The sequence below is a fragment of the Molothrus aeneus genome, chromosome 4, assembly GCF_037042795.1.
Source record: "Molothrus aeneus isolate 106 chromosome 4, BPBGC_Maene_1.0, whole genome shotgun sequence".
Classification (NCBI taxonomy): Eukaryota; Metazoa; Chordata; class Aves; order Passeriformes; family Icteridae; genus Molothrus; species Molothrus aeneus.
Window position 1 is genome coordinate 9,253,666 of NC_089649.1, and position 26,368 is coordinate 9,280,033.

The 26,368-nt window shown below is 44.0% G+C and overlaps 1 protein-coding gene across 1 annotated transcript in view; it reads left to right on the forward strand.

Moving 5' to 3' along the window:
- The first annotated feature begins 675 nt into the window (after positions 1 to 675).
- The window catches only part of JADE1 (jade family PHD finger 1), a 43,427-nt gene continuing 17,734 nt past the window's right edge, over positions 676 to 26,368 (forward strand). The window contains exons 1-4 of the mRNA XM_066547928.1: positions 676 to 789; positions 8,339 to 8,416; positions 22,062 to 22,144; positions 25,501 to 25,658. Of these exons, the coding sequence (XP_066404025.1) occupies positions 8,365 to 8,416; positions 22,062 to 22,144; positions 25,501 to 25,658 (293 nt within the window). The 5' untranslated portion in view covers positions 676 to 789; positions 8,339 to 8,364. The remainder of the gene's footprint in view (positions 790 to 8,338; positions 8,417 to 22,061; positions 22,145 to 25,500; positions 25,659 to 26,368) is intronic.

The following is a 26,368-nucleotide window of genomic DNA, read 5'->3' on the forward strand; positions in this document are numbered from 1 at the left end:
CCGTGTTACCCAGATGCCCACGAGAGCCGTCGCCTCTCGCCGCGGGCGGGGAGCGGTGTGCGTGGGAGAGGAGGTGTTCGGTGTGAGGGAGCAGCTTTGCTTCCCCCCCCCCCCCCCCCCCAGTCGCACTTGGATTTGGCTGGGGGGGGGGGGGTAAAAATGCTTGGAAAGCTTAAAAACTGCTCATCGGTGAAATTAAAGAGAAGTTGCCTTTCGGAGCGGGAGAGCTGCAGCCGATCTGCCTCCCGCTCCATGGGCGCTGGAGGCGCGGAGCGCCGGGCTGTCAGAGCTGGCCCCGTCCCCCCAGACGGGTGCGCGGCGTCTCCCGCTGGAGAGCAACTTGCCCGAGCCCCGAAGCGCACGTGTTTGAGAGTGGGAAAAGGCGGGGAAATGCGCGGGGCGGCATCGGGGCAGCGGCCGGCAGGTGCACGGCGACCCCGCCGCGCCCGGGCCCGGCCGCGGGAGCTGCGGCGCGGGGGGCGCGCACAGAACTTGGGCAGGACGCGGGGGGGCCCGGCCCCCTCACGGCGCTGGCTCCCGGCGCAGGCCGAGGGGGGAACCCGCGTGGCCGCGCCGGAGTTTGTGGGCGAGGGAGCGGAAAGGCGGCCGGCGGTGTTGGGGCGCGACCGTAACATCGCGGGGGGAGCGTGGGGAGCGGCGGCGAACGCCCCAACTTGCTCGGGCGGCGGTCGGGGCAGCTCCGCGGTTCGGCTCTTGCCCCGGTGCCTGGCGAGCAGGACGGAGCGGGGCTGCGGCATTGCTGTGTAACGGGCCGCTCTCCCCGGGGAGGTGAGTGCGGCTCCAGCCATCATTCCACTTGTTCCTCTTAGACAAAGCCACCCTGCCCGCCCCTGGGCTCGCGTAGTCGCCAGCTCCCAGGAGAATTTTGGTGCTGTTTGGGTTTGTTGTTTTTTTTTTGGTTTTTTTTTTTTTTTTGAGGGGTAGGTGTGGAGGGGGGAATGTTTTGTTGTTTCGGTTTTATTTGCGGAATTTTTTTTTTATTATTTGCTTTTCCCTTCCCGTTCGCGCCCGCCCGTTCGTTCCCGATAGGATGATTTTGGGAAGGGTGGAGGCAAAGGGTGTTTGTTTGTTTGCACCGCCTGCTGGTTGGTTTCCTGTGACAAGAGGTGATAACACAGTTTCCAGAACTGTCTGGGAGTGGGAGGAGAGACGGACAGAGAAAATGAGCTCGTCTCCGAGCTGCCGCTCCATCCGCCGTCCCGTCCACCCCCTCCGTGGCAGCGTGGCCGCGGGGGCGGGCGGGGAAGGTGCCGCGGCCGTTTTGGGCAGTTGACAGCGCTTTGAGCCACAGGCGGCGGAGCCGGGGGCACCAAGTTTGATTTGCAGCCGTGGCCGAGCGGATTGGTGCGGCCGGCGGCGGGGAGGAGCGGCAGCCGGGAGGGAGGAGAAGGAGGGGGCGAGCCGGGCTGTTTCCCCTGGAAGCCGGCGGCCGTGCAGCTGGCCGGGGAGGTGCCACCCCCGCGGGGGAGGTGTAGCCCGGACGGAGGCTGATCCGTGACCTCAGCCGGCCGTGCCCCGGTGGCTCCGGGGTCGCTGCCGCCAGCCCTGGGCGGGCGCGGGGCCGGAGCCGAGATGGGATCGCTGCCGGAGGAGGAGGATGAGGAGAGCCGCCCTGAGCAGCAGCCAGCCGGGCTGCAGCCGGCGGTCGGCGTGAGTGCGGCTTTGGAAGTGTCTCCCGAAGGCTCGGCTGCTCTCAGCCTGCGGGAAGCGGCTCCGAGCCCGCGGCGGCCGGGGCTCAGCGCACCTGCGAGCAGCGCCTGCCCCCCGGCCAACTTCTCCTGCCGGCCCTCTCCGGCTGATCGGCTCATTCTGAGAAAGTTTATTAGGTTCACCGGCAGGTGAGAGCCAGGGCATCCTGAGATCTGTCAGCCCCCCCACCCCTTCCCAGTGAAACAGGCCGTGGAAGTATCAGAAATTCCAGCAGGATTTAGCAACACGTCTTAGTTGACGTTTTAATGTCAAAGGCTGAAGATGCTTTTATGCCAGCCCCATTTTTCTGAGAAACATTTAGCTGTTATTTGGAATAATTTCCTTTTGAAGCAGGTGCTGTCTTTTGACTAAGTCAGAAGCTGCCCACACTTGGAAACCTAAAACCTTCATTAAAGTTATGCCAAAATATGCTTGTTATGATTCTATTTCTAGAGGTTTCTCACACTCAGTGGGATATTGTTGAAACAGCAAGGACTGTATGTTTTAGTGGCAGGATTTTCCCTCTGGCTTCAGATACCACTTGCTCCCTGCTTTTGAGCTATGTTTAATACATATGTTTAAAATAAAATAATAATAATAAACTCCCCTTTCCTCTCACAGCTGCAGATTTCCCTTCCAGCTTCTCTGGTTTCGTTCCCAATTCACAGAACTAGTAAAAAAAACCAAACTTCCAGTGTTTCCTCAAATGATTTCTCCATGTGTTTAGTACTGCTGCTTCATGCTCCTGTTTTCAGCTGGAGATGACCAAGGTGGAAGAGATGAACTGCAGAGGGTGCAGGTTGGGTTGCATTAATTCTTGGAACCCAGTTTATGCATTGCTCAAGATTTTGGATGGTCAGTTTCACTCACTCCCCCACACTTTGGGAATAATTTGCTGTCACTGCTCAGGTAGGAAGTTGACATTATGAGCTGGCTTGCACAGGTGCATAAATGAGCACATGGATTCCTGAGAAGTGTTGGGTTGATATGGCCAAATTGTGCTTTTTTCATGTATTGATAAATTTTGAATAGGTGTGCTGAATTTGGTAGAAATATTCCCTGTGGAGAACAACTGTTGGCCTTGTTTGCCAAGTACTTCTTTGTTTCATGAGACTTGGAAGATTTTTATCCTCCAGATTTAAGGTCTGTGACTCTTTGCACTGTGGATGGTGCTCCATAATGGAATTTAAAAGTTTTAGCTGGATTTGAGTAATGCAGCTTATTTCTGATGTGCTTCCTTTTTTTTTTTTTTTTTGTTTTGTTTTGTTTTGTTTTAGGTCTAGGGTAGAAGCCAAAAAGCTTCTTGTGGTGTCAGGTGTCAGTGAACAAGGGGTGGTGTTATAAATAAGCTATTTAAAAAGAGCCCAATAACAGAAGCCAAATGGCTGCATCTTCTACCCATTTTATTAAGCTGTGTCACACTTCACTTCCATTTGTACAATAGGTGTTCTGAAGCAATTTCTTGTGTACTAGAGATAATTGGGTCTTCGTTTCATTGCAGTTAGTGGGTTACTTTGAGGAAAAGGCAGTTTTTCAGTTTGTCTTCAGGCTGTACATCTGTCATAACTCTGCTTTCTTCCCATTCTGTCTCTGCAGCTGTTCGGTGCAGTTTGTTACAGTGACACCCGTTAACATGGTTACAGTTAATTGTCTGTCAGAGTTTGAATTATACACTCTTTTACCCAGGGGTTTATGCAGCCCTTGAAAATACTTCACTAAGAATTGTGCTGTGGAAAACCTTTGACCTGAGGATGTAGATTTTCCCACGTATAATTTTTTTTTTTTACAATCTGGTTCTGCTTAGCTTTGCATAACAAGGACTGACACACTTTACATCTTTCTCTTTGATTGCCTCTCTACTTGAGGTCAAACTGAGTGAAGATGCATGTGGGGTTCTTAACTGTGCACATGGTATCTGGCACATGGAGGTGTGTGTGTGCATGCTGTTGTTCCAGTTTCATGGGGTAGTGTCTGGATTTCTGCTCTTTGCATTTTTTACACTCTTATCAGTGCAACTCCTGGCACTCCGGTGTGGGAGAAAAAAGGAAAGGTCACTGGACATCAATGTCCAGTGGGGTCTTAGAGTTTTGTTGTTAATTTATCTCTTGGAGAGGTAAGGATGGAGTAGCATGGTAATGACACTGCTAAAAATAGTGAATTTGCTGTGCTGTGTCAGGGTGCTGAGTCTAACCCATTGCACTGCATCTGGCATCAAATACTGGGAAGTGGACAGCCAAGTCTCTATGCCTACCTGCATCTGGTTATTTGTATAGATTGAGGTGTTTGTTGCCCAGCTCCACAAGGATATGTAAATTCAAATGCTCTTGTGTGGCCTGACATTGATTATATTGGATTATTGGCCAGTCATTTCATTTGAGCAGCATTTACAAGTGTTTTGAAAAAGGCCTCCCACGCTCTCCAAAATACGGAAGTCGGTTTCAGGTGGTGTAATTTTGCCTTCAAAAACAATTTGAGCAAAGGCACCATGGAAATCCAGAGTTACATTCTTATGTTTAAAGTTTGTATCTAATCGTTGAGCAAAACTCAGAGCTTAACTTGCGGAGCAAGCAGGATTAAAAAGGATGGAAAAGCAACTGGTGATGTGTTTCTGTAAAGCAGAGCAGCACCTTCAGCCTCTGGAGCAGCAGAGTAGGGCATGCTGTAAGCTATGCTTGGCCTCACCAGTGCTGCCCTGGTGTGGCCAGCTCATCTGAGGGTGGCTGGGGACTAAAAAGGCATGGTCTGTGTCCTGTTGGTGCATTTATCATGGTGGTGTGACTGCATGAAGTGCTCTCGGATGCTTTGCTGCCTGTGGAATTGGAGTAACATTGCCAGCAGAATCGTGGCTGTTTCTCAAAAGCTGTGTTTGGCTGAAAGCTGGCATTAGCCTGAGCTCAGTTTGGTTCCTCCCCAATAAATTGGTGGATGTTACACTGGAGTGTCAGGAGAAAACATGATCAGCATGCTGTGTTTTGGTCTGACTGATTTCTGAAAGGATGCTTTTATAAAAAGGAACAATCCTCTTTCTAGGAAATGAAACTGAAAGTTTATATATAAGAGTTGTTGAATTATTAGGAATTCACAGGAGTCACTGGAAACTGACCGAGGGTGTGGCTTGGTGAGGCAGCCTTTGTCAGCTTAGGGTTGTTGGACTGCAGCAGCTTTTGGAGTGCTGGGCTTTCCCTTTAGGTGAACAGTGTGCTGGGCAAACACCCTTGTGGGCTGGTGTAAGAATTTGGGAAAAACAGAAATGTTTGATGGAAGACCCAGGGTTCACCCACAAACACTGCTTGGCTGACTGTGTCCTCTCTTCAGAGAAAGACACATTCATCCTTTTGTTCATTCTGAGAAGGGGTTTGGGAGCTCGTTCTGTGGCCGGGGTGGCTGCAGTGGATTTTTGTGGGAACTTCAGGGCTGGACAGCAATTATGTGATTGCAGGCACTTAGGAATTGAGCTCAGTCATCTGGGTGTCTCTTCCTGCCCTGCAAGTGTTGCAGGCTGGGGTGCATAGCTTTGGCTCCTGGTATTAAAGCTGGCCTCAAATGTTTTGCTGGTTTTATGCTTACATGGGAATTCTCTTTGCTTACAGGCATAGTGATCGTGGTGTCTGCCTGCTGGAACAGGGCAAAAACTTGCAGCATCAGTCTGCATCTAACTCACTATCCATAACCCATGTTTGTTTTTAATGTGCACTTTTTAACATGTTTCTTGTGTGACTTTGAGTCACCACCACCTGACAGAAACCAGTAGCATTTCAATCTGCATGGTTGTAAATCTTGCTAGCTGTTCCAGTGTTATCTCTAGAACATGTGTTAGATATGAACATCTGCTGGTAGCAGTTTAAAATTATTTTAGAGGTTGAAAAAAAGCTGTTCTTCTAATGACTGAAGTTCCAGGGGGTTAATCTTACGAGGTTTGAGTCTTGCTCTAAGAAGCCAAATGCTCTTTTCTCATCCGTGATTTAGCTCCCTGTAAATTCAGGTTAGGCTCAAGGATGGGAAAATGAGATCTCTAAGTTTAATTTTTTTTTTCCCACACAGATCTATAAAACAATCTCCCAGGAGCTTCATCAAATGGGATATTTCTTTTAATGATACTATTGAGAACACAGGCTTTTCAGTGTGGCCAACTTGAGATGCCTGACTAGAGTGGACAAGGAAATTAGCTGCCTTATCCAATACTCTGTGCTCAGGAAAGTGGCTTCTGCTCTGGATTATTTCCTGAAAAGCTCTGGAGAGTGCTTAAACTGTGGGAGGTGTGATTACCAGTCTTTCCTTTAAACAGCAACCAAAAAGGAGATGTTGGGTTTGTTTTTTAAAGACACGTGGTAGGAAGAAGAAGGTTCTGTCTCTTTCCTTATTTTTTTTGAATTTGCAGAAAGTATGTTAGGAGAAGATCAACTCAAAATACACTTGTCCAGAAAGATGTAAAGGAGCAGAACTCCAAATTTTCTTGTTTGTTGCAAGTTCACAGGTGTGTCTTAGTGTACATAAACTCTGTTGTTTTGCTTAACAGTGTATTGTGCTTTTCAGTCCATGTGGGAAATAAACCAAGAAGTGAACCAGAAATACACAAATTACACTTCTGAGACAGAACAAATTTCCTGAATTTTCTTCCAAGTTTTCTTTACTTTGTTTATGGGAGATTTTTGATAAGAAAAGAATATCTTCTTTTACGTTGCTGTTATTAATATGTGAATTAATAGAAAAAGTACCTTACAGGTAGATATTCATCCCTCTAGTTTTGGCCTTGTAAGAACTAATTGATTTTTCAGCTCTGTCTTAGCCTGTTTTGAATCTGAATATTGGCTTTCTGTCTTTCTAAGTGACTGTATAGGAACTTGGCTCAGGATCTCTTAAATTTATACCAGATCTGTATTCACTGGGTTTTGATGGTCCTGGCTGGTGTGGGTATTTATCCACTGGCAGCATTTCCATCTCCCATACACACAAAGTTCTGGCCTGCTTCAAAGCAATTTTTGGAGAGAATTCTTCTAGCCCTGTAAGAGGCTGCCACTGATGATTCTTTATTCTCTGGCATCAGACACTGTATGTGAACTTTTACTTTATGAAGGGGTGACAAAAGGTCTTGGTGATGTGAACCATTCAGCTTCTCTTTAGTGAGCAAAGTTTGCGGTTCAAAACTGTTACATGTTTCAATGACAGGTGTATTAAATCCCACTCTGAAAAGTCAGTCTGTGGAAGGGAGGCTTCCCCCCAACTCTGTTTGCAGGTATAATATGAAAAAGGAGGCAATCCTGCAATGCTCATGCTCTTAGAACTGTATTAACTTCTCTGGAAGCAGATATTTTGGTGCTTTATTGTAAATAGTGTCAGGCTTTGTTAGGTTTTTTGGGTTTTCTTATTTTGGGAATCAGCCTTATAAAAATTGAAGGCATTACTGAATTTCTTACAATGAGCTGTGCTCTCAGTGAACAAAGTTGGAGCAGTTAATTCTTACATTGAAGGACCAGTGCAAGGAGTTTTGTTCAGAGGGTTTGAGGAAGTCTGAGCTCACATGGAAATAAGGTTACATTTTCTGCACTTAGGTAGAAGAAAAGGAATATTTTGGCATCTGATCTCCAAATCAGTGTGCAGAGGTGGGTATGAGGGATTTGCTGTTAGCAGAGTGCCTGGACCTTGCTGATACCAGGATTGATACGTGGTAAGCAAAGACTCAGGGGTTTTGATGTGCATCTAGAGTCCTTGTCAGTTTAACTTATGGTAGATATGCCTTTTTGGACTTGTCATGTCTTTATCTGCTCTTCAACTTGCACTTTTTAATAGCTTTTTACATGTAAACACTGACTAGCTATTTACAGCTTCCTTGTTTTTACTGAATTTGGCTTTGTTCCACAGTGAATACACGTGAAAATGTCAGTGCCATGAGAACACCACTTAAAAAGATTTGGAACTTTTGGCCTTTTTATCACAGCCCCACGTGCCCATGAATTTGGTATTTTGGTAGAAATCTGGCATTTCAAAGGAACCTCTGAATAATGATCTGAATAATCTTACTCCCAAAGAACAGTTAGTGTTAGGCATGGCTCTAGAAATGTCCCTGCAGGAGGAACTAACTCTCATCTTAGAGGGCGGTGCTTTCCAGGGCATAGATGATGCACGTTTAGTTAATCTGGGAAAACTGGGCTTGCTACTGCTGATGTTTTGTCTTTTATGTGTAAGTGGATGACTTTAATCTCCGATTTCGTAAATCTGCCGCTTTAAACAGGAACAAAATTGCTCCAAAAATATATTAGCCAAAGTAAATATTGACACAAGCAGTAAAAACGTTATTGTATTGCAAATCTAGTGGCAGAATAGGCAGGAGAAGTTAAGCACATTGGCCGGGGATATTGAGTGATTTTAACGCCTCTCAGGACAAAACTCAGCTTTTTGGTGGGGGGAAAGCATCAGTGGGACTGTCCTTTCCACTCTCCAGCGCTGTTCACCTGCTCATAGGATCACAGCCTAATTAAGCACCCTTGAGAGGCTCCCTGTTCATCTTTCAGCTGCTGTTGGAGTTGTTTGTTTTCCTTTGTGTGCTGTAAATGCTCGCATGCCATCAGAAGCACAAGCTGCTGAGTGTGTGTCATTACCTGGGGTTAAGTGCTGTCTCATTGCTTCCCAGGCTGCCTGCTGTTTCCCGGGGAGATCATGAAACGACATCGGCTTCCTAGCAGCAGTGAGGACTCTGACGACAATGGCAGTAAGTGCTCCTTTGGTGTAGAGTGCAGGAGGTTACGAGCTGGAAAACGTGTCCTAACGCAGTGTTCCATGTGCCAGAGGCATTCTGCATATTGGTTGAGCTGGGAGCAATGTGTGTTGTAAGGATCTGAGGTTTTGAGCCCAGTCATTCTGAGCACAGCTGGACAGGAGATCCAGGATCCCCCCATTGAACTGACATCTTAGTGAATAAGATAAAACAAGAGCTAAACTAAAACATGTAGTTTTAGAGAATAAAATAAAAGAAGAGCTTTTACCCGTTAAAATATGAAGCAGTTAATCTTGGAATTTCTGAAGTTCTGAAATAGATACAATTGACTGACCTGTTACTTCTTACAGCGCTTGTTCATAATGTCATTTGCTATACAATATAAACCTTCTATCAAACTTGAAAAATTCTCTACAAATTCATGTCCCACCAAAAGTCAGTGGTCATCTTGGAAATCTTGGCAAGCAGCATAATTTAATCATCATAAGGACAGAGTGAGCATGGAGACAATCTGCTGACATTGCCCATAGAAGTTTGCATAAGGATTTGAAATTTGCTTTGGTCTTCTCACACCCTCTTACACAGTGGGAAAGTATAGTGCTTAAGCAAAAAAGAATTACAGACCATAAATGTTTTTCCTCACTGCATTTGAAGATTTTCTTTGAGGAATTGCTTACAAGAATTTGAATTCAGCAAATCACTGATTTGGATACAGAGCATATTTAAGGTTTTTAACTGTTCTTGTACTGCTGTAACTAGCACACACTGTGGTATCTCTCTCTGTCTTGTGTGTGGATTCCAGGCACTGATAATCTTTCATTTAAGCAGAAAAAATAAGGGGTGGGGGGGGAGGGACAAAATACCAGTTTAGGGAATGTGCCAAGGTGTCTTATTTGCCCAAATGAGCAAGTAAATTGCACTTGGCAATACTGCAGCTTAGCCAGTTGTCAGAGAGGTTTTTGTGGTTTTAATTTGACCTATCTGGATGCACATCTTCAAGCCTGGGTTTTTTTTTTCTAAAATTTCAGTCTGAAAATGACTGGGGTGGTTTCCTAGGTGCTTTTGAAAAGCTTCACTCTGAGAATTTACCCCTGTGGTACACTGTGGCTCCATGTAGGTGACTGCTTCACCTGCATGCATTTCATAGGTGTGTCTGTGCTGCCTGGGATCTGCTCAGGTATGGCCAAAGCTGCCTCTCTAAACAACCCTGGGCAAACTGGTGCTGAAATCAAGTAGTAAAGGTGAAGGGATTAGAGAAGGTAAGAACTAGCAGGCTGATTAGGAATTAATCCAAATAAGGATTGGGCAAAATCTGTTAGAGGTGAGGAATTTGGCTTGGTTTTGGAGAGCTACCTGCAGATTTTGGAGGAAGAAGCCCCAAACAAACCAGACATGTTTTTATTGGTCAGAAGTTTAGTTGAGGTTATGAAAATTGAAATCTGTGTACTTCCTTAAAGGTGATGGGTACTTCCCAGAAACAAAGCTGTGTTTTTATTGTAAGATAAACAAGTAGCAACAAACATGATATCTTCCATTAAAATTTAGTCTTACCCTTTTTTCATTCCCTAGCAGCTTTATAAAACAGTGTTTCATATTAATAATAGTCTTTATTTTCACTCTCTTAGCTGTTTTTTTTTAAGCCTTTGATCTCTTCATGTGCCTTGTGTAACAGCTTTTACCAAATAAAATATGAAGCAGTTAATCTTGGAATTGAAGTTCTGAAATAGATACAATTGACTGACCTGTTGCTGATTACAGTGCTTGTTTGTAATGTCACTTGATGTATGACTGTTTGGAATAGAGCTATCAACTTAGTGAATTATATTTTCCACAATATCTGTTCCATAGATCATGATATAAGAAAATGAGTTTGGAAAAGAAAAGGAAACCTTCTACCCTTTTATGATATATCTATTTTAAAGCCTGGTTATTGCAAATGACTTCACTGAATGAATTGCATGGCAAAGGTAGTGAGATTTTAAAAGTGTTTTCAAATATTATTTGAAACATATACCATTTCCTTTGCATTACACTTGTTCTTTCCTTGATTATGTTGATTATGGTTTTTTTCTTTTTTTTTTTTTTTTTTTGCCTCTTGTTACTGGGTGAATTAAGATACAGGTTCCTGCATACTCATTCTATTTCTATATACATGTTCAGGAGGAATGTTTAATGTGGGGTCAGCACTTCCAAGGCTTTTTGTCATTCAGACTTCCCTGAAAAGAATGACTGACTTAGCTTAGGTCCTTTCCTCTTTTCCTGTTACAGGAGATACCAGTGGTTCCTTGCAACTATCTTTGAATGTCAAGGGTGTCCCCTTACAGGTTTCACCTTCACAGGATCTCTCTTGCCTTTGGTAGAATTACTGATTACTCTTCACTATGTTTGTTTCTGTATTCTTACTTTGCCAGTAGTATCTCTGATCCACTGTACTTACAGTAGTCTTAGAAGGGGAAGCAAGTTTGCCCCCCCAAAAATATGAAAATTTCTCTTCATTTTTTGTGGTATGTATCAAAGGCTTCAAGTTTTTCCCCCCCAAAAAATATAAAAATTTCTACTGATTTTTTAGGGTCTGTATTGAAGGCTTCAAGTTTTTCACAAGCTGTTTTTCCTTCTCACAGTTTCCAGAGCCTGACAACAATTAAATTTGACTATTCTGGGACAACAATTACATTTGACTATTCTGGGTGTTTCAAAGAGACATCATCTAATTGAAAAGCTGCAATTTGAATCAATTCCTGCTTGGAATCCTGTTGGCAAACACCTGCTTCCCTTTCAGTCAGTGGTGTTTCTTGACCCTCCAGTGGACTTGTTGCTTCGTGGTTTTTGAGCTTAGGGCTCAGCCTTGCTCTCCCTCATCCTAAATGAGGGTTGTGCCTCCAGCTGCTGCAGTTCTGCAGCTGATTTTTGCATACCATGCTTTACTAGGCTGTGATCAGGCATCTCAAATTCATCATGAGGGTCACTGAGGAAATGTGGTTGGGCTAACCTGAATGATGGTGATTTTTTGGGCTAGGCTTGTGCAACTTGGAAAATATTTTGAAATCTACATTTTATTCTCTTGAGCTCAGGATCCTGAATATTTGGAATGTAATAGTAATAATGATGCCACTAATAATGGAATTTATTAAAAAAAAAAAAAGTTGTTTTTCATTGGATCGCTGAACTGAATCAGTTTCCTTGGTAGTCTCAAGGAAACAAAGCTCATACCCAAGTGCTAAAAATACATTATTCTGGAGATACAGTAGTTCTTCAGAGGGAGGAAAAGGTGCTCTCATCTTGTGAGATGAAAGAAGGGAGAATGGCTTTCATTTAGGGGCAGAATAGAGCAGAGAAGAAAGCTCAACAGCATGGTTGCAGTCCTGGAGTATGTACATGTATTTACTGACTCATGTAAGATATTTTAGAGTGGGTGTTTATGTGTTTTTTGCAGAATTTTAAAGACTTGCAGCTTAAAGTCAGCACCCTTGCTTTCCTCATCACTTCTTTGCCCTCAGACTTGATTCTTTTCCTAAAGCTAAGCTCCCAAAAGTATTTATTTCATGTACTTCAACCTAACTACTAGAACTTGTTAAGCTGTGTCCCCTTAGAATCAAAATTCTAAATCCTCATTTCAACTCAAAGCCAAAATAGCATATTTGAAGCACTGGGCAGGAGGTGTCAGTGCCAGTTTTGCCTGGCAGTTCTGAAGTGAGTCCCTGGATATCTGAGCATGTTCTCAGGGATTTCATTTTCTGAAATTAGAGGTCACTTTTGAACATCTTACCCGTGAAATATAATTGAATGAAAAATGACTGCAGGCATTGCTCTGCATTTTGAACTTTTGTCTAAATACAGAGGAATGGTGTTGAGAGAGGAGGCTTGGGGAAGTGCCTAAGAGTTTTTGCTGCTGAAAGCTTTTCTTCTTTGCTCACCTGGCAGAGCTTGTTTGTTCCTGTGGCCTTCCAGATAGTGCAGTACAGCAGCTATAATGGGCATTCATATTAGCCAGGCCCTTCATAAAAGCCTTGTGATGTACATGCTGCCTTCTTCAAAGCCTCTAGAAAGGAAATCAGTAATGTTCACTTCAAATCCATTACACTCCTGTTTTCTGCTGGCTGGCTTTGATAGTTTTTAAGCAAATTTTGTAACACTGCATTTCAGCTTGCTGCTCTGTTGCTAACCCTTCTCTTTATGGTTTGGGGTCTCACTCTAATTAAATGTTAGATAGTCAAGCTGTCTTAGCTTTCCTGCTCAGTGTTTGACACCTGGCTTTTTAGTCTCATTGGTCTGTAAATCTGCAAAGGTGGTTTGTGCTAAATATTCCATATGCTGTTTCCTGGTGAGATGGAGTTGTGCAGTGGAGGAGTTCCCATTTATAGCTTCAAGGCATTCCTTTTTGCATAAATTGGTTTGACATGTGGACAGCTTGTTTTTGAGCAAGGTCTGAAACTCATGGGCATTTGTATAAGGGATATTGTGTGAAATCCAGGCATTCCTTGGTGTCCAAGAAAGTTTGTGTGCTGTTACATGAACATCACACAACATTTGTGTGCTGTTACATGAACAATCATGCTTTGAATTCCATGAACAAGGAATTCAAAGCATGATTTTATTCAGACTTTGCTTGCTTTTTCATTAATTCTTGGAGGGGTTATCAAATTATCACACTCCTACATGCAGAGTGTCCTAGAGGAGAACTGAAGACACTTGCAGATGAAAAATACTTCCAAGATTTACAGAGTTTCATGTGAGTTCTGAGAAATGAAAGATTTAATACCTATGGATTATAGAATAGAGTTCTGTAATTTAGGCAGACCCTTATTGTATCATTGCTAAACAAATGTTATTTTAAAGTTAAACGAATTTTGCCAATATCCATTGCGCTGACTGAATGACGAGGATCTTAGATTTGGAAAGGGCTTTGAATCCCAGTGGATTCCTGTAGTGTTTGAGATGGATCCCAGGGTGCCTTCACAAAGGTTACTGAGTACATAACCTTGGGGGTGTGTGTCATTTACTGTGGAATTGCATGTGCAGAGCTTTGTGCAGAGGAAGCGAGGAAGGTTTTTTTGTTTTTTCATCTGAACCTGCCAGGAGGGTAAGGGATGGTGACTGAACAACAGAATGTAATGTAGTCTCAGTGCTCAGAATGTGGGCAAAGCAGCAAGTGTGCTGGTCACTGTGTGCCTTTCAAAAAGGGTTGGTGAGTAATGGCAGATGGTAAGAACCAGCACCTTACCTGAGGGTTAATCTCAGAGTGGGGCAGAGTGGCTTGTGCTGAAGTTGCTGGAGAGATCTGGAAGTGTGATTAGAAAGGCTTATCTTGCCTGATAGGGTATCACTTCTGAGGAAGGGGCTTCCCATAATGATCACCATCATTTGACTGGAGGAAAAGTGCCAGGAAAACAGCAGCTCTGGACACAAGGAGAGCAGGCCACAAAGCTTTTCAAGGAATTAGTAAATAAAGTCCCCTGGGAAAATGTTTTTGCTGCTGCTGGGGTCCATCAGTGCTTGTCAGTTTTTAAACACTGCCTCCTAAGGGCACAAGAGCAGGCAGTTCCTGAATGTTGCAAGTCAAGCAGGCAAGGGAGAAGGCTGGGCTGAACAGGGATGTCCTCTTGGATGTAAGCCAAAAAAGGGAGGTGCATTCTGAGTACAGCAAGGTCAGGTGACGTGGGAAGAACACAGAGATGCTGCTTGCCACTGTAGGGAGGAATTCATGTGGCCAAAGCTCACGTGGAGTTGAAGGTGGCCAGAAATGTGGGGAACAATAAAGGGTTTTGTTAAATAGATTAGTGGCAAAAGGCAGTACTGAAATAGCATCAGCTTGTTACAGGGTGAGGATGGTCACCTTACAAACAGGGACAGGGACATGGCAGAGGAGTTTAATGCATTCTTTGCCCCTGTCTTCAATGCTGGTGGTGGCCCAAGGGGGTCTCAGTGCCCTGAGCTGGAGGATCATGACAGTGAGAATCATCAACTCCCAGTTGACCCTGAACTTGTGCAGGATCTGTTGCTGCAGCTGGATCCCTACAAATCCATAGGGCCTGATGGGATTCATCACAGAATCCTCAAGGAGCTAGCTGATATCACTGAAAAACATTTCTTTATGATTTTTGAATGGTTTCAGGAATCCTGAGACATCCCAGCTGACTGGAAGCTGGCAAATATTGTCACAATTTTCAAGAGAAAGAAGATCCCAGAAACTACAGTTCTGTCAGTGTCTCTTCAGTGCCTAATCATGGAAAAGATTGATTTAATCATGGTAAAATAATGGAAAAGATTATTTGGGGAGGTATTGAAAAACAGTTGTAGGATAACACAACCAGCCTTGTGCCAGCACAGCTTTGTGAGGGGAAAGTCCTGCTTGTTGAATCCTTCTACAACAGAGTGACCGACTTGGTTGGTCTAGGAAAGCCAGTAGATGGAATCTTTTTGGACTTGAGCAAAGCTTTGGACACTGTGTCTCATAAGATCCTTCTGGACAAGATGTCCAACACACAGCTGGATAACCCTGTTACATGATGGGTGAGCCACTGGCTCATGGGTCAGGCACAAAGGATTACAGGGAGTGGGGTGACATCAGCTGGTGTCCAGGCTCTGCAGGGCTCCCTCCTCACCCTGTGCTCTTCAACATCTTCCTAAATGGCCTGGACATGGAGCTGAAAGGAATGCTAAGTGAGTGTGCTGAGGACACTTCATTGGGAGCTGCTGTCAACTCCCTTGAGGGCAAAGGGGCCCTGCAAGACCTCAGCAGATAAGAGAGATGAGCAATCCCTGTGATGAGCAATCCCTATATGAAGGACAGTAAGGAGAAGTGCAAGATTCTGCACCTGGGATGGGGCAACCCTGGATGTACAGAGAGACTGGGGAATAAGAGGCTGGAAAGCAGTGCCACAAAAAGGGCCCTGGAGGTCCTGGTCAAGGGAAAGTTGAATATGAGTCAGCAGTGCCCTGGCAGCCAAGGGGGCAGCTGTGTCCTAGGGGCCATCAGGCACAGCACTGCTAGCTGGGCAAGGGAGGGGATTGTCCTGCTCTGCTCTGCACCGGGGTGGCCTCACCTCCAGTGCTGGGGGCAGTTCTTGCGTGCCACAATTTAAAAAAGACATTGAGCCATGAGAAGCCATCCAGAGAAGGGCCACAAAGATGGTGGAGGGTCTGGAAGAGTGGCTGAGGTCACTTGGTCTGTCCAGCTTGGATAGGAAGAGACTGAGGAGAGACATTGTGGTCTTCAACATCCTCATGAGGGGAAGCAGAGGGGCAGGTGCAGATCTCTTCCCTCTCATGACCAGGGACAGGACTCAAGGAAATGGCATGAAGTGAACCAGGGAGGTTTAGGTTGGATGTCAGGAGAAGTTTCTTCACCCAGAGGGTGTTTGGGCACTGGAACAGCTGCCCAGGGCAGTGTCACAGCACCAACCTGACAGAGTTCACAAAGCATTCGAACAATGCTCTCAGGCTCATGGTGTGACTCCTGGGACTGGTCCTGTGCAGGGCCAGGAGTCAGACTCCTTGGTCCTTGTGGGTCCCTTCCAGCTCAGCACATTCTGTGATGCCATGATTCATTTTTGGAGAGGCATATTCATTTTTCTCTACAAGACTGCTAGATTGAGTACACCTAAGTCCACTGGACTTTCAAGGCCTTGACAACATCATGTTATCAGCCTGTGAGTGGGAGGTGCTCAAATTGACTTGGATAACCTCTACTAAACTTGAGTTAAAACTGTCATGGTAGAACTTTGCTACCATGGGAGTTGGTCTGGGGCTCGAGTGGCACTTGGCTCTTGTGCTGAAAAACAAGATGAGGTCAAGGAATTCCTGACTGTTCCAGGAGTGACGTGTGCCTGTGCGTGGTTATGTGTGTGTTCTGTGAGACGATAAAACTCAAATACGTGCTGCTGAGGAAAGGGCTGACAGGTGGCAACTTGTGTTAAAGTGCTGTGGCAGGGAGCTGCAGGGATGGCTTATTATGTGTGTCAGAGACTGAGCACTTGTGCTGTGGTGCTGTAAAGCACTGCAGAGATCTCATGGATCCACGCATTGTTCAGCAGCTGCAACTGGGGAGTCGTCAACTGATAGTGAATTTCAAGGAGCATTGCTGTTGACAAGAGATAAAAGGCTATTGCTTCTTGTGTTCTGATCTTGGATGAGATTATTGTATTATAATATGCTATAAAGATAAGGAAGATAGATGAGCAAGCCCTCCAGCACCAGCAAAGTGAGAAAGGAAATTTGGCTTTGTGAAATGCTGTCTTAGGTGGTGTTTGCTTGCATGCTGCTTTCTCTGTGGTAAAGCCTGAGGATTTCTGCCCAGCCAGCTCTTTCTGTACCTGATGTAGTGGAAACTGCCCACAGAATAGTTTGCTTATGTTTGCTTTGTGCTGGAATTTGAGTCCAAGCAGGGAGATATTTCCAAGTGGCACAGAAATCCTCCTTACACAGCTGTAAGGAGCTGTGGGCCAGACACTAAATGGAGAGATTGAGCACCTCTGTTTTCTCCCTGGGCTGTAGATCTTTGTGACAGCGTTGGCAGCAGCACCTCGTTGGTCTCAGAGTGAGCTGCAGAGCAGCACAGGCATCTGGAAGGGCTGGTGCTAAGCAGAAGTGACAGGCAGACATGGATCTGTGTCAGGGCTGCTTTGCTGTGTCGTGCTGCCTGCTGGAGCAGGGTAGCAGCCCTGTATTTACCGTGGGAGAAGTGTAAAGAAGTGAGGCTTTGAAGTGTTCAGAGGCTGCAGCAGCAGGTAGTTCTCCAGGGACACAGCTGGGTGCCTCACAGGTGGCTTTACAACAGCCTTGTGCATGATACCTAATAGCTGAGACTTCTCTGCTCATGCTGAGCAGTGTATTAGTTGTGGGGTAGAATTCCCTGAGGGTTTGAATTGTTTTATTGGTTTCAAGCAATTTTCTGTTTTGATTGGATTTTTTTTTCTTGGGATGAAAACGTATTCTTGACAGATCATTTAATAAAATGATGCAGTTAAAATTGATTAAGTTTTTCCTTTTGGGAAGCCTGTGTTCTTCACAAGTGGGGAAAAAGAATGCGCACTCCTTGATTGCTTTCTTTTGTGATCAGGAGGCGTGTGTGTTACATACACCCTGTGGCAGTATTATAAGAACACTGTATTTACAGTGTGAAGTGTTCATAGCAGCTTTGGGGAACAGAAAAAAATTCCTATTTGAGTCTGAGAAATCCTTTGCAGCACCAGTGGTGTGTAAGAGCTCTGCCTCCCTTGCTGAGGATTACACCTTTTTTGTGCTTTGGGATTCCTTTTTGCTTTTTTTTCTTTAAGTAGATAAATGCAAAAGGAAAACTAAGAGCAGGTAATAGGAGTGGGATCCCTCTCCTGTTGTTCTCAGTGATGAAATCCTTTTAAAACACACAAACACCTTGGTCATCTGAAAGAATCTGAACTGTGAGAGAATCCAAATGATCTTGGTCTCTCTCCCAGAGGGATGATGCTCAGTAGGCTACTGTGTTCATCCATTCATGTAACTCTTAATAAGATCCCTTTTATCTCTGATGTCTAAACAATGATGGAAATGCATGTTTTGGATGTCTGTATTTGGCTTCATGCCTTGGAGTTGTGTATTTTTCATATTTACTGTTTCTCACATGGCTTATGGTAGCATGGGCTCTCTTAACATCTCACTGTTTTTCCATCTGCTGTGAAACTCATTCTTCCCATGAGGTATATAATGGTATCTTACACAACTTTTATATCTTCCAAATCCCAGTGATTCAGACTTGCCTTACGATTTTTTGAAAAAAAAAAAAAAATTCTATTTTACCATAACAGAGTTTAACTCTTGTCTTGATCTTTTAGTTGCTTTTCTAGTCTTGGTGATCCTAATCCAGTTTGGGACTAGGGCTAGTACTCATCAAACTTGATGAACACAGTGATTTTGGGTACTTAATGAAAGAGAATGATTTTGGTGAAGTGTCTGGAACCTTCCTGAAATAACTGAGCTAGGTTCATGTGCTGATTGTAGTACAGAAGAGCTGTTTTTTAAATCCTGTGTTTTGTTTTGACCAGAGTAGATTCTGCCTTCTCTATAATCCAGGGATGGTTCTGCATGCACTCAGATGTACAAATCAGATCATTAACCACTGAAGGAGGTGTAATGGGCTGTGAATTTCTGCTTTCAGTGAGGTCCCTTTTCTGGATTAAGTATGAAAATATGGAAAGGATGCTTAATAGACAAATAACATCCCGAATTTTCCTCCTGTACTTCTATTGGTGTAGGCAGAGTGGGTGGATGGCTTATTAAGGAGGGCTTTGGGAAATTCAGTGACTTGGGCTTGGCACTGGTGAAGACAGTGACATTTTCCCATTAGCTTTGATGGAAGCAGAATTGAAACTCTGTCTGGGATTTCAGAACTAGTTAGATTCAATACTCTTATGGGCTGGATATTTTGCTGTCATTTGGCTGGCTCTTTCAATTTCTTCCTTTCTTGTCTAAGCAGTGGTGCTGGTTTGAATCTGAATTCAAGGCTTACAGTCTGGCTTTGTTTATTCAGTGAGTAAATGTTTTCCCTATTGACGTGAAGCCCTTGCCAAAGGTCATCTGCTAGCTGCAGTGTGTAGTAAAACCTCAGTCCCATGAGGAATTCTTCCCACTGTTTTCTCCTAGCATTTTGTAGTTTGCACTGCTCAGAAAAATCCAGCAGCCCCTTCAGTACCAGTGTTTCCACTGTGAGTTCACCAGTGCTGTGTGTGAGGAAGAGGCTGTTACAGAACTACCTGAGAAACTTTCTTCCCTTATTCAGTGGAAAAAAACCCCCCTCATTATAATAGATCCTGCTGAAGGCTGGCTGTGTTTAACTTGTCTCTTAAGCATGGAAATTTTACGTAGTGTGCTTTCATACAGCACTTAAAAAATCATTTCAAGTGAAGCTCCTGTAGTTTTGATAAGAGTTAGTTGACCTTTTGTGAAGCGTGGAACAGTTAATGAATGCAGTGACCAAACCCTTGTGTACATGGACACACAAGGGTGCATTTAAGACACTTGTTCTGATGTGTAAGATGACACAGTGAGGAAATGGAGATGGGTGATACAGCAGAGATTGTCTTACTCCTCACCTTTGTAGCTTCTTTGTGGCATGAGAGGGACCTGGAAAAAGCTGCCCATACTCTTTTTAAATTCAGTTTATGAGAAGCTGACATCAGAGCTGAATAAAGGACACTGGTAAAGACCCAGAAGTACATCACACTGCCACTACAGTAATTTTGCCAGATGCTTGCCTTACTTGGGAATAGCTGTGTTAAAACCTCCAGACTCATCTCTCACCCATGGCATTCACATTCCCTGAACATGATTCCTTCACCCAGGGTTTTCTCCTGGGAAGCTGAAAGGCAGCGAGAGAGGCCTCAGAGGAAAGGAGAACAATTCTTACCTCATTTGCTTCTCCTGTGTTTTGCTCCCATGTGGAATGTGTTTGGAGAGTGTTCACCCACAGGTGATTGTTTCATTGGATTCTGATGTGGGTTATTTCCACTCATTGGCCAATCAGTGCCAAGCTGTGTTGGGACTCCGGAGAGAGTCAGGAGTTTTCATTATTATCTTTTTAGCCTTCTGTAAGTATCCTTTCTGTATTCTTTAGTGTAGTATGGTATTCTTTAATATGATATAGTACAATAATTAATTGGCTTCTGATAAGATGGAGTCAGGTGCATCATTCTCTCCCCTCGTTGGGGTTGCCTGCATTTACAATACTCACCAAAACTTGAATCAAACACCCCTTGCCAATACAACTTGTTGTTCCTAATTCTTTCTCTTGTGAGCAGGCTCTCTCTCCCAGGTCTAACAGTGTAAACAACCACTCAGATCCACAAAAGAATTGGAAATTTCCAGGTGCTGACTTGCTGCTGCAGTGGCAGCTAGTTGGTCAGATATTAATGTCTTGCCAATGGAAAATATCAGAACCCATGAGAACTGAATAGTAATCTGTGTGGGTGTGTATGTGCTCTGTGTCTTCTAGGGAGGCTGTTGATAAAAGAAATCACATCTGTCTGAGTGTTAAAATGTTAATATTTACATTGCTGCATTACAGGAAATAAATCTGGATTTTTTTATCATGCATTTTAGCTGTACATCTCACAGTTTTTGTGATGGATTTACTTATTCCCTTCTGACCTTAAGCAGAGTTTGGGAATGGTCTGATAGGATCCTCACAAGAAGTTTGTACTCCTGCTTGTGCTTCTTCTTCAGTTTTCAAGGGAACATTTGCTAGTTAAATGATCTTGGAAGTCTGGCTTTTAATAAATGGCAGTAAGTAGCTGTTTTTCTTCCTTTTTTCCCCCTTCATAGAAAGAAGGAAGAGTGCCAATAACTTCACTATCTCTTATATTAAAACACTAATATTTGCTTAAAAGGATCCTCTCTGTATTCTTACCTCAGGAGATAAGATTTTTTGCTATTTCCTGGGAACATTGCTTCAATTTTGACCATTATGCATATTCTGTGTAATGTCTGTTATTCATTGCTGTGTTCCAGAGAGGTTTTATCGGGGCAGATTTCTTAATGTATCACTAACTGGAAAGAGAAGACAAACAGATAACTAAAGCATGATGTATTCAGTCATACCTTTCCAATGAAAATGCTGAACAGCTACTTCACTTCTGAAATGATTTTTTAACATTTTTAATAGAAAACTTATCCCATCCTGTGCTTTCTGATCCTCGAGAGGTTTCTGTGGGCTGGTGTGAGGTGGTGCTGCTCTTACAGACTGTAGCTTTACCCTTTTTACTCCTACCATGTTTATGCACAGACAGTGAAGGAATGAGCAGTGTGGGAAGGCTTTTGCATCAGTTTGCTTCAATTTGTCTACAATTAATGTCCAGATCTGCAAATTCTGAGTTAATGACATAGGACTTAGCTTCCCTATCAGATAGACCTAGTACAAGTCCTTCATCTCTGCAACCCAGAAAGATTTATTGGCTTTTTTTTTTCACTGCTGCTGTGTAGTTGGCAGTGGAAAATACCTGCTGTACCTGTGAATCTTACTGTGTTGAAATTGGTTGATTTGCACAGGTATAATACATTCTGGTGTCAAAGCACTATCTTGTCAAAGGAGTGCAGCTTCTTTCTCTTTTTCCTTTCCTCCTGTTACAATATTTCTGAAAGCTGACAGAGACTCTGTCAAACACTTTCAAGGCAAAAAGGTATAATTTGTTTGGAATGTAGTGAATAATTATGCAGACAAAAATCATGCAGCCACACTGGGAGATTTTCTTGGGAGAAGAAACAACAGCTTGTTCTGTGGGCTCTGCTGTGTGTGTGTGCTTCATTTTGCAGAGGCTTGTGCCAGCAGAAATCAGGTAACCAGTGTAGGTATCTAGGACATTAGCTTCAAAGAGTACATCCCAGGCTGCTGGCAGAGCTCCTGGTCAGTTATTAATCTGCAGGAAGTCATTTATTGATGCTCAGGGGGAAGGATGTTCTGAAGTGGCTTTTTTGGAATGCTGGGTGGAAGGCAGGTAAGTGCAGTGCAGCCAGGACAGGCACACCTCAGCTGGGAAATGGGAAACAAAACACACCCAGGAGAGTGATCACAGAAATTCAGGATTGAGTGGCTTTTATTCTCTGGTTAATTTTGAAAGAGTTTCCTGGGGGTTTTCACACAAGCCTGCAAATTATCATTTCTCTGTCCTAGGTCTGTCTACCTGGTCCCAGCATTCCAGATCTCAGCGTCGCAGGACTTCGTGCTCCAGAGATGAAGACCGGAAACCTTCTGAGGTATTTCTGGAGTTTGATTTGCATTTTGTTACATCTCTCAAAGTACCTGTACACACAATATATCTATATCATTTATCTTTTCTGGTAATGAATCCATTTTTTCTGATTTACTTTTTTTTTTTTTTTTTTAGATTTTTTCCCCCTACATTTTGGCTGGCTCATACCTCCCCTCCCTCAGCCCTTCTTCCCCTCTCCCCCCTGCCCTGAAGATTAGAGAGTTAGAGAGTTCAGCTGTTGGCACAGCTACTGCCAGCACCAGTTTCTATCTGTGAATTTTGTTGTAGTAGTCTGACACCCATTCAGCATAGCTGCAGAGTCTTTCTTGTGCTATTTTAGGCATCGGGGTTTATTTGCAGCTTGATTTGTGAACAGTGGAAATTTACATTAGGTGCATTTATTTCATAGTTTGTATTGGAGCTCTGTGTGTGTGATCTTTGCTAAAGTGCTTGTCAAACTAGAAATCTGCTTCCTGACAGTTCTGTCTCGTCTAGTGCTTTGAAGAAATGCTATCAGGGGAGATAAAAATCTTTGAACTTTCCAGGTTGGATCAGCTGTTAGTAACACACAAAATGTGATCCATTTCTTTGGAAATGTTCTTGCTGAATCTTCCTGTCTTCAGGCAAAATACTACACTGCAGACTTTGTAGAAGCTGCAAAGAAAGGATTAGCTCTGGGAAATGGAATTTCTCATTTATTGCACTTGCCTAGGACATGTATTCCTTACACATAAGTGGGTGGTGTTGAGGAAAAACTGCTTTATTAATCTCCCTAATGACAGTGTACCTGAGTCTCAGAGAAGAGTTTTCACAAGGAGAATGCCATTCACTGTGAACTGTGCCTAGTACTGGTGTTTTCCAAACTCCTTTGATTGTTGGCTATTAAAGACCTTTTTTTTGCCAATGTGGAGATCCCTGGTGAATTTATTCTTGTTAACAATAGGTTTGTTTTCCTTAGTTACCTTCCATGCCTCTCTTAGAAGTAGCCCCTTATACCTCCTTTTGAGAACCACCTGGTGAAAGGCTATCAAGAAATCATCTGAGATAATTAGGAGTCCTGCTGTTGGTTTTTTTGGTATGCTTCTGTTTTCTCCTCTCCCTTACCTTTTGCTGTCAGAATCTCTGCATTTTTTGCTGTTCTCTCCTGTTTTCTCAGTCTGGATGAGCTTCTCTTGTGCTTCCCTTTAGCTCTGCTCCCCGGCCTCTCCCCCCTGCTCTGTCCCTGGTCGCTGCTGGCAGGAAAGTGACACTCAGGGGGACTCCCTGGGTGAAATCCTGGGCTCATTGAACTTGGTGGCAGAATTCCCACTGACTTCAGCGTGGCCAGGGTTTCACCCTTTAGCTTTGAAGTGTTCAGTGCTTCTGAGAGCCAGCACTTCTGTAAGCTCTGCTTTCCTCCAGGCACTCTGATTGCATCAGCAGCTAGAGCAGAAAGAATGGTGTCATGGGGCCACTGGCCTGGGAAAAGAGTTTCTTGGCTGTCAGGTGCTGCATTAGCTTTGCTTCTGAGGGAGTTTTGTGACAAATTTATCCAAGAGCCTGAGTTATTTTGGCTCTGAGATTGAGCAAGGTTTGCGTCCCATTTTATATTTTTAGTCTTCTCTTAATTTGACTTTTGATTGCTTTAAGTCAAATCACTTAAAAGTGCAGAATCCCCTGGCCAGCTGTGCTTGTTTGTTTTGTGAGCCCATTTACTTTGTGGCTTACTTTTCATTTCTTGATTGAAGCCTCACAGGACTTGTAATTTAATTGTTTTAAACATTTCATTATATTTCATTACCAGCATTCACCCTGTTCTTCATATGGCAATTTTTCTCTTTACTGTTTAATGCTGGCAGTTTTTTCTGAACATGTCAAGACAAGTGTTAAGAAAAATGTCATGATTTTGTGCTATTTTAATGACAAAACCAGTGTAGAAACAGAAACATATGTAGACAGAAGTGGGACAGTGTGTGTGTTGGGAGGGAGGAGAGGTTTTGAGATGCACAGTGTGGCAAGGCAAATCACACTTGAAAACATTCTCAGAAATGTAATTAGCCATCAGATACACTAAAATACTTCCCAAAAGTCCTGGCTTTTCAGGTGTGTGGGTGATGGAAGTGGCTGCCTGGGTTGCTCTCTGTGCACCTCTGGTTCTGCCTCAGCCACACACAGCAGCGAGCTGGGGCTGAGGTGACAGCATGGCCATTGCTCTGGGGCTGGGAGCATGGGTCACTTTGCCCCCTTAGAAGCCTCATAAGGGAGTCTAAGAGCACTGCCCTGAAAATCCAGAGTTTTTTCTGCTGTAGCTGCAGTGTGGGGCTCTGTGGATGTTGTTTCTGACCACCGCTGACTGAGACGTCTGCAGAGAGCTCTACCTGTCATCTTCTTGTCCTGGTGGTGCTAATCTTCTGTCACCTGGTTGCTTTTTAAACCCTTTCCTTTGGATGAGGCATGGAGTAGTTAGAAATTAATGTTGTGGAGGTGAGGAGGGCCTTGCCTTTTGCAGGGAGCAGGGGGTGGGAAGGGCTGGAACTCGTGTCAGCAAGTGCAGGCTTGTAGTTGGGATGCCTCTGATAGCAGCACTTGGCTTTCTGCAATGCCAGCAGGCTGAAGCTGCCACAGCAGACCTGCCACAGGAGTGAATCCCTTTTTTAATTCATTCTGTGCCTTGTTGAAGACAGCATGGCTGCTTGTTCGTGGCTGCTAGCCCACAGGTTGCCAAACATCCTGCTGGCTTTAGAGCTTGATGCCTTTGCAAAGGCAAAGGAAAATTACAGCTGTGACACAGAGGTGTCTGTAGCTGATTGAATAAATAGCTGTGCTGAACGTGGAGCTGCCACCAGAATTCCAGTTTGGGTCTTATTTTTTTATCTTTTGGGTTATTTTTATAAGTACTTGCACAAAGAGTCATCTTCTTAGAATTTCCTCTTGAGGCTGGTCATGGTGGAGTCATGCCTTGATTTCTACCACAGGGAATTTCTAGAATGTCTTGGTATGAGTCAGAGCTCCAATAATTGAAAAAAAAAAATTCCAAAAAAGCCTGGGAGCAAAAATGAATCTTTTTTTGTGCTGCTTGGAGCTCCTGTAGCTTTTATTGCAGCCAGTATGGAGATGAAAGTGAGTAACACCTTTTAGAGCAAGTGTGCAGTGCAGGAGGAGCTCCAGGACGTGTAGTGCAGTTAGGTGAGATGATCCTGTCAGTATTTGTGCCCTCAGCCACCCCTCTCCCTGCCATGAAGCCAATCCCTGTTCTGCAGTGGGCTGGTGGTACAGTGCCCCTGTTGCCCAGCGTGCTCTGTGCTTACCCTGAAGCTGTGAATGCTCAATATCAAATGTCAGTGTCTCTGTTTTTTTCTCTCTTGGTCCCTCTCTTTGCAGGTGTTCAGAACGGACCTGATCACTGCCATGAAGTTACATGACTCCTTCCAGCTGAACCCTGATGAATACTATGTGCTGGCAGATCCCTGGAGGCAGGAGTGGGAAAAGGGAGTTCAGGTGCCAGTTAGCCCAGGGACCATCCCAGAACCAGTAGCCAGGTATCATTTGGAGGAGTGGGAACAAATACACACATGTTTGTGCTGCATTGCTTTGGCTTCCTGAGCTTTGTTGCACAGGAAAGTCTTGGTTCTCAGAGATGAACAGCAACCTGGAATCACCTTTTGGAATGGTCAGAGAGGTCAAGAGTCAGGCCTGTCCTGCCCATGTGAAACACAAATGTCAGAGAACTGTTTTTGGCAATGGGAGGTGATGAGAGAACATTAAAAATAGCTTCTATTTTTAAGCCAGACTTGAGCTCACTTATCATTGCTGGAAGAGCCCTTGTCAGGTGTTCCCTCTGCTTATTTCCAAGCCATAGGTTCTTTTCAAGGAACAGTTGGACAAACCAGGCTTAAAGGCTAGAGAAAACACAGCATTTATTTTGTTTTCATAGGGGGTTTTTTGTGATTTCTTTTATTAACCCAAGAAATTGATTGTGCAACGTTTCAACTGTTTTAAAAACCATCCAGATGTTCATGTAACTAAATAATGTGAGATTTTCTAGCTCTTATCCAAAAGCCCCTTATTTTCCTTACCATGTTTGTTACACATAGATACTATTTCCTGTTTCAAATTAAACAGTGCAGTCCTAAGGGCAGGAGTGTGCTGCAGCCCAGTTTATGCTTAGTAGGGGTTGGAGAAAATAAGAACAAGGATTTTTGCCATTTAATCATTCTAGATCTCTTTGAGTCAGTCCAGGCTGGCCCAT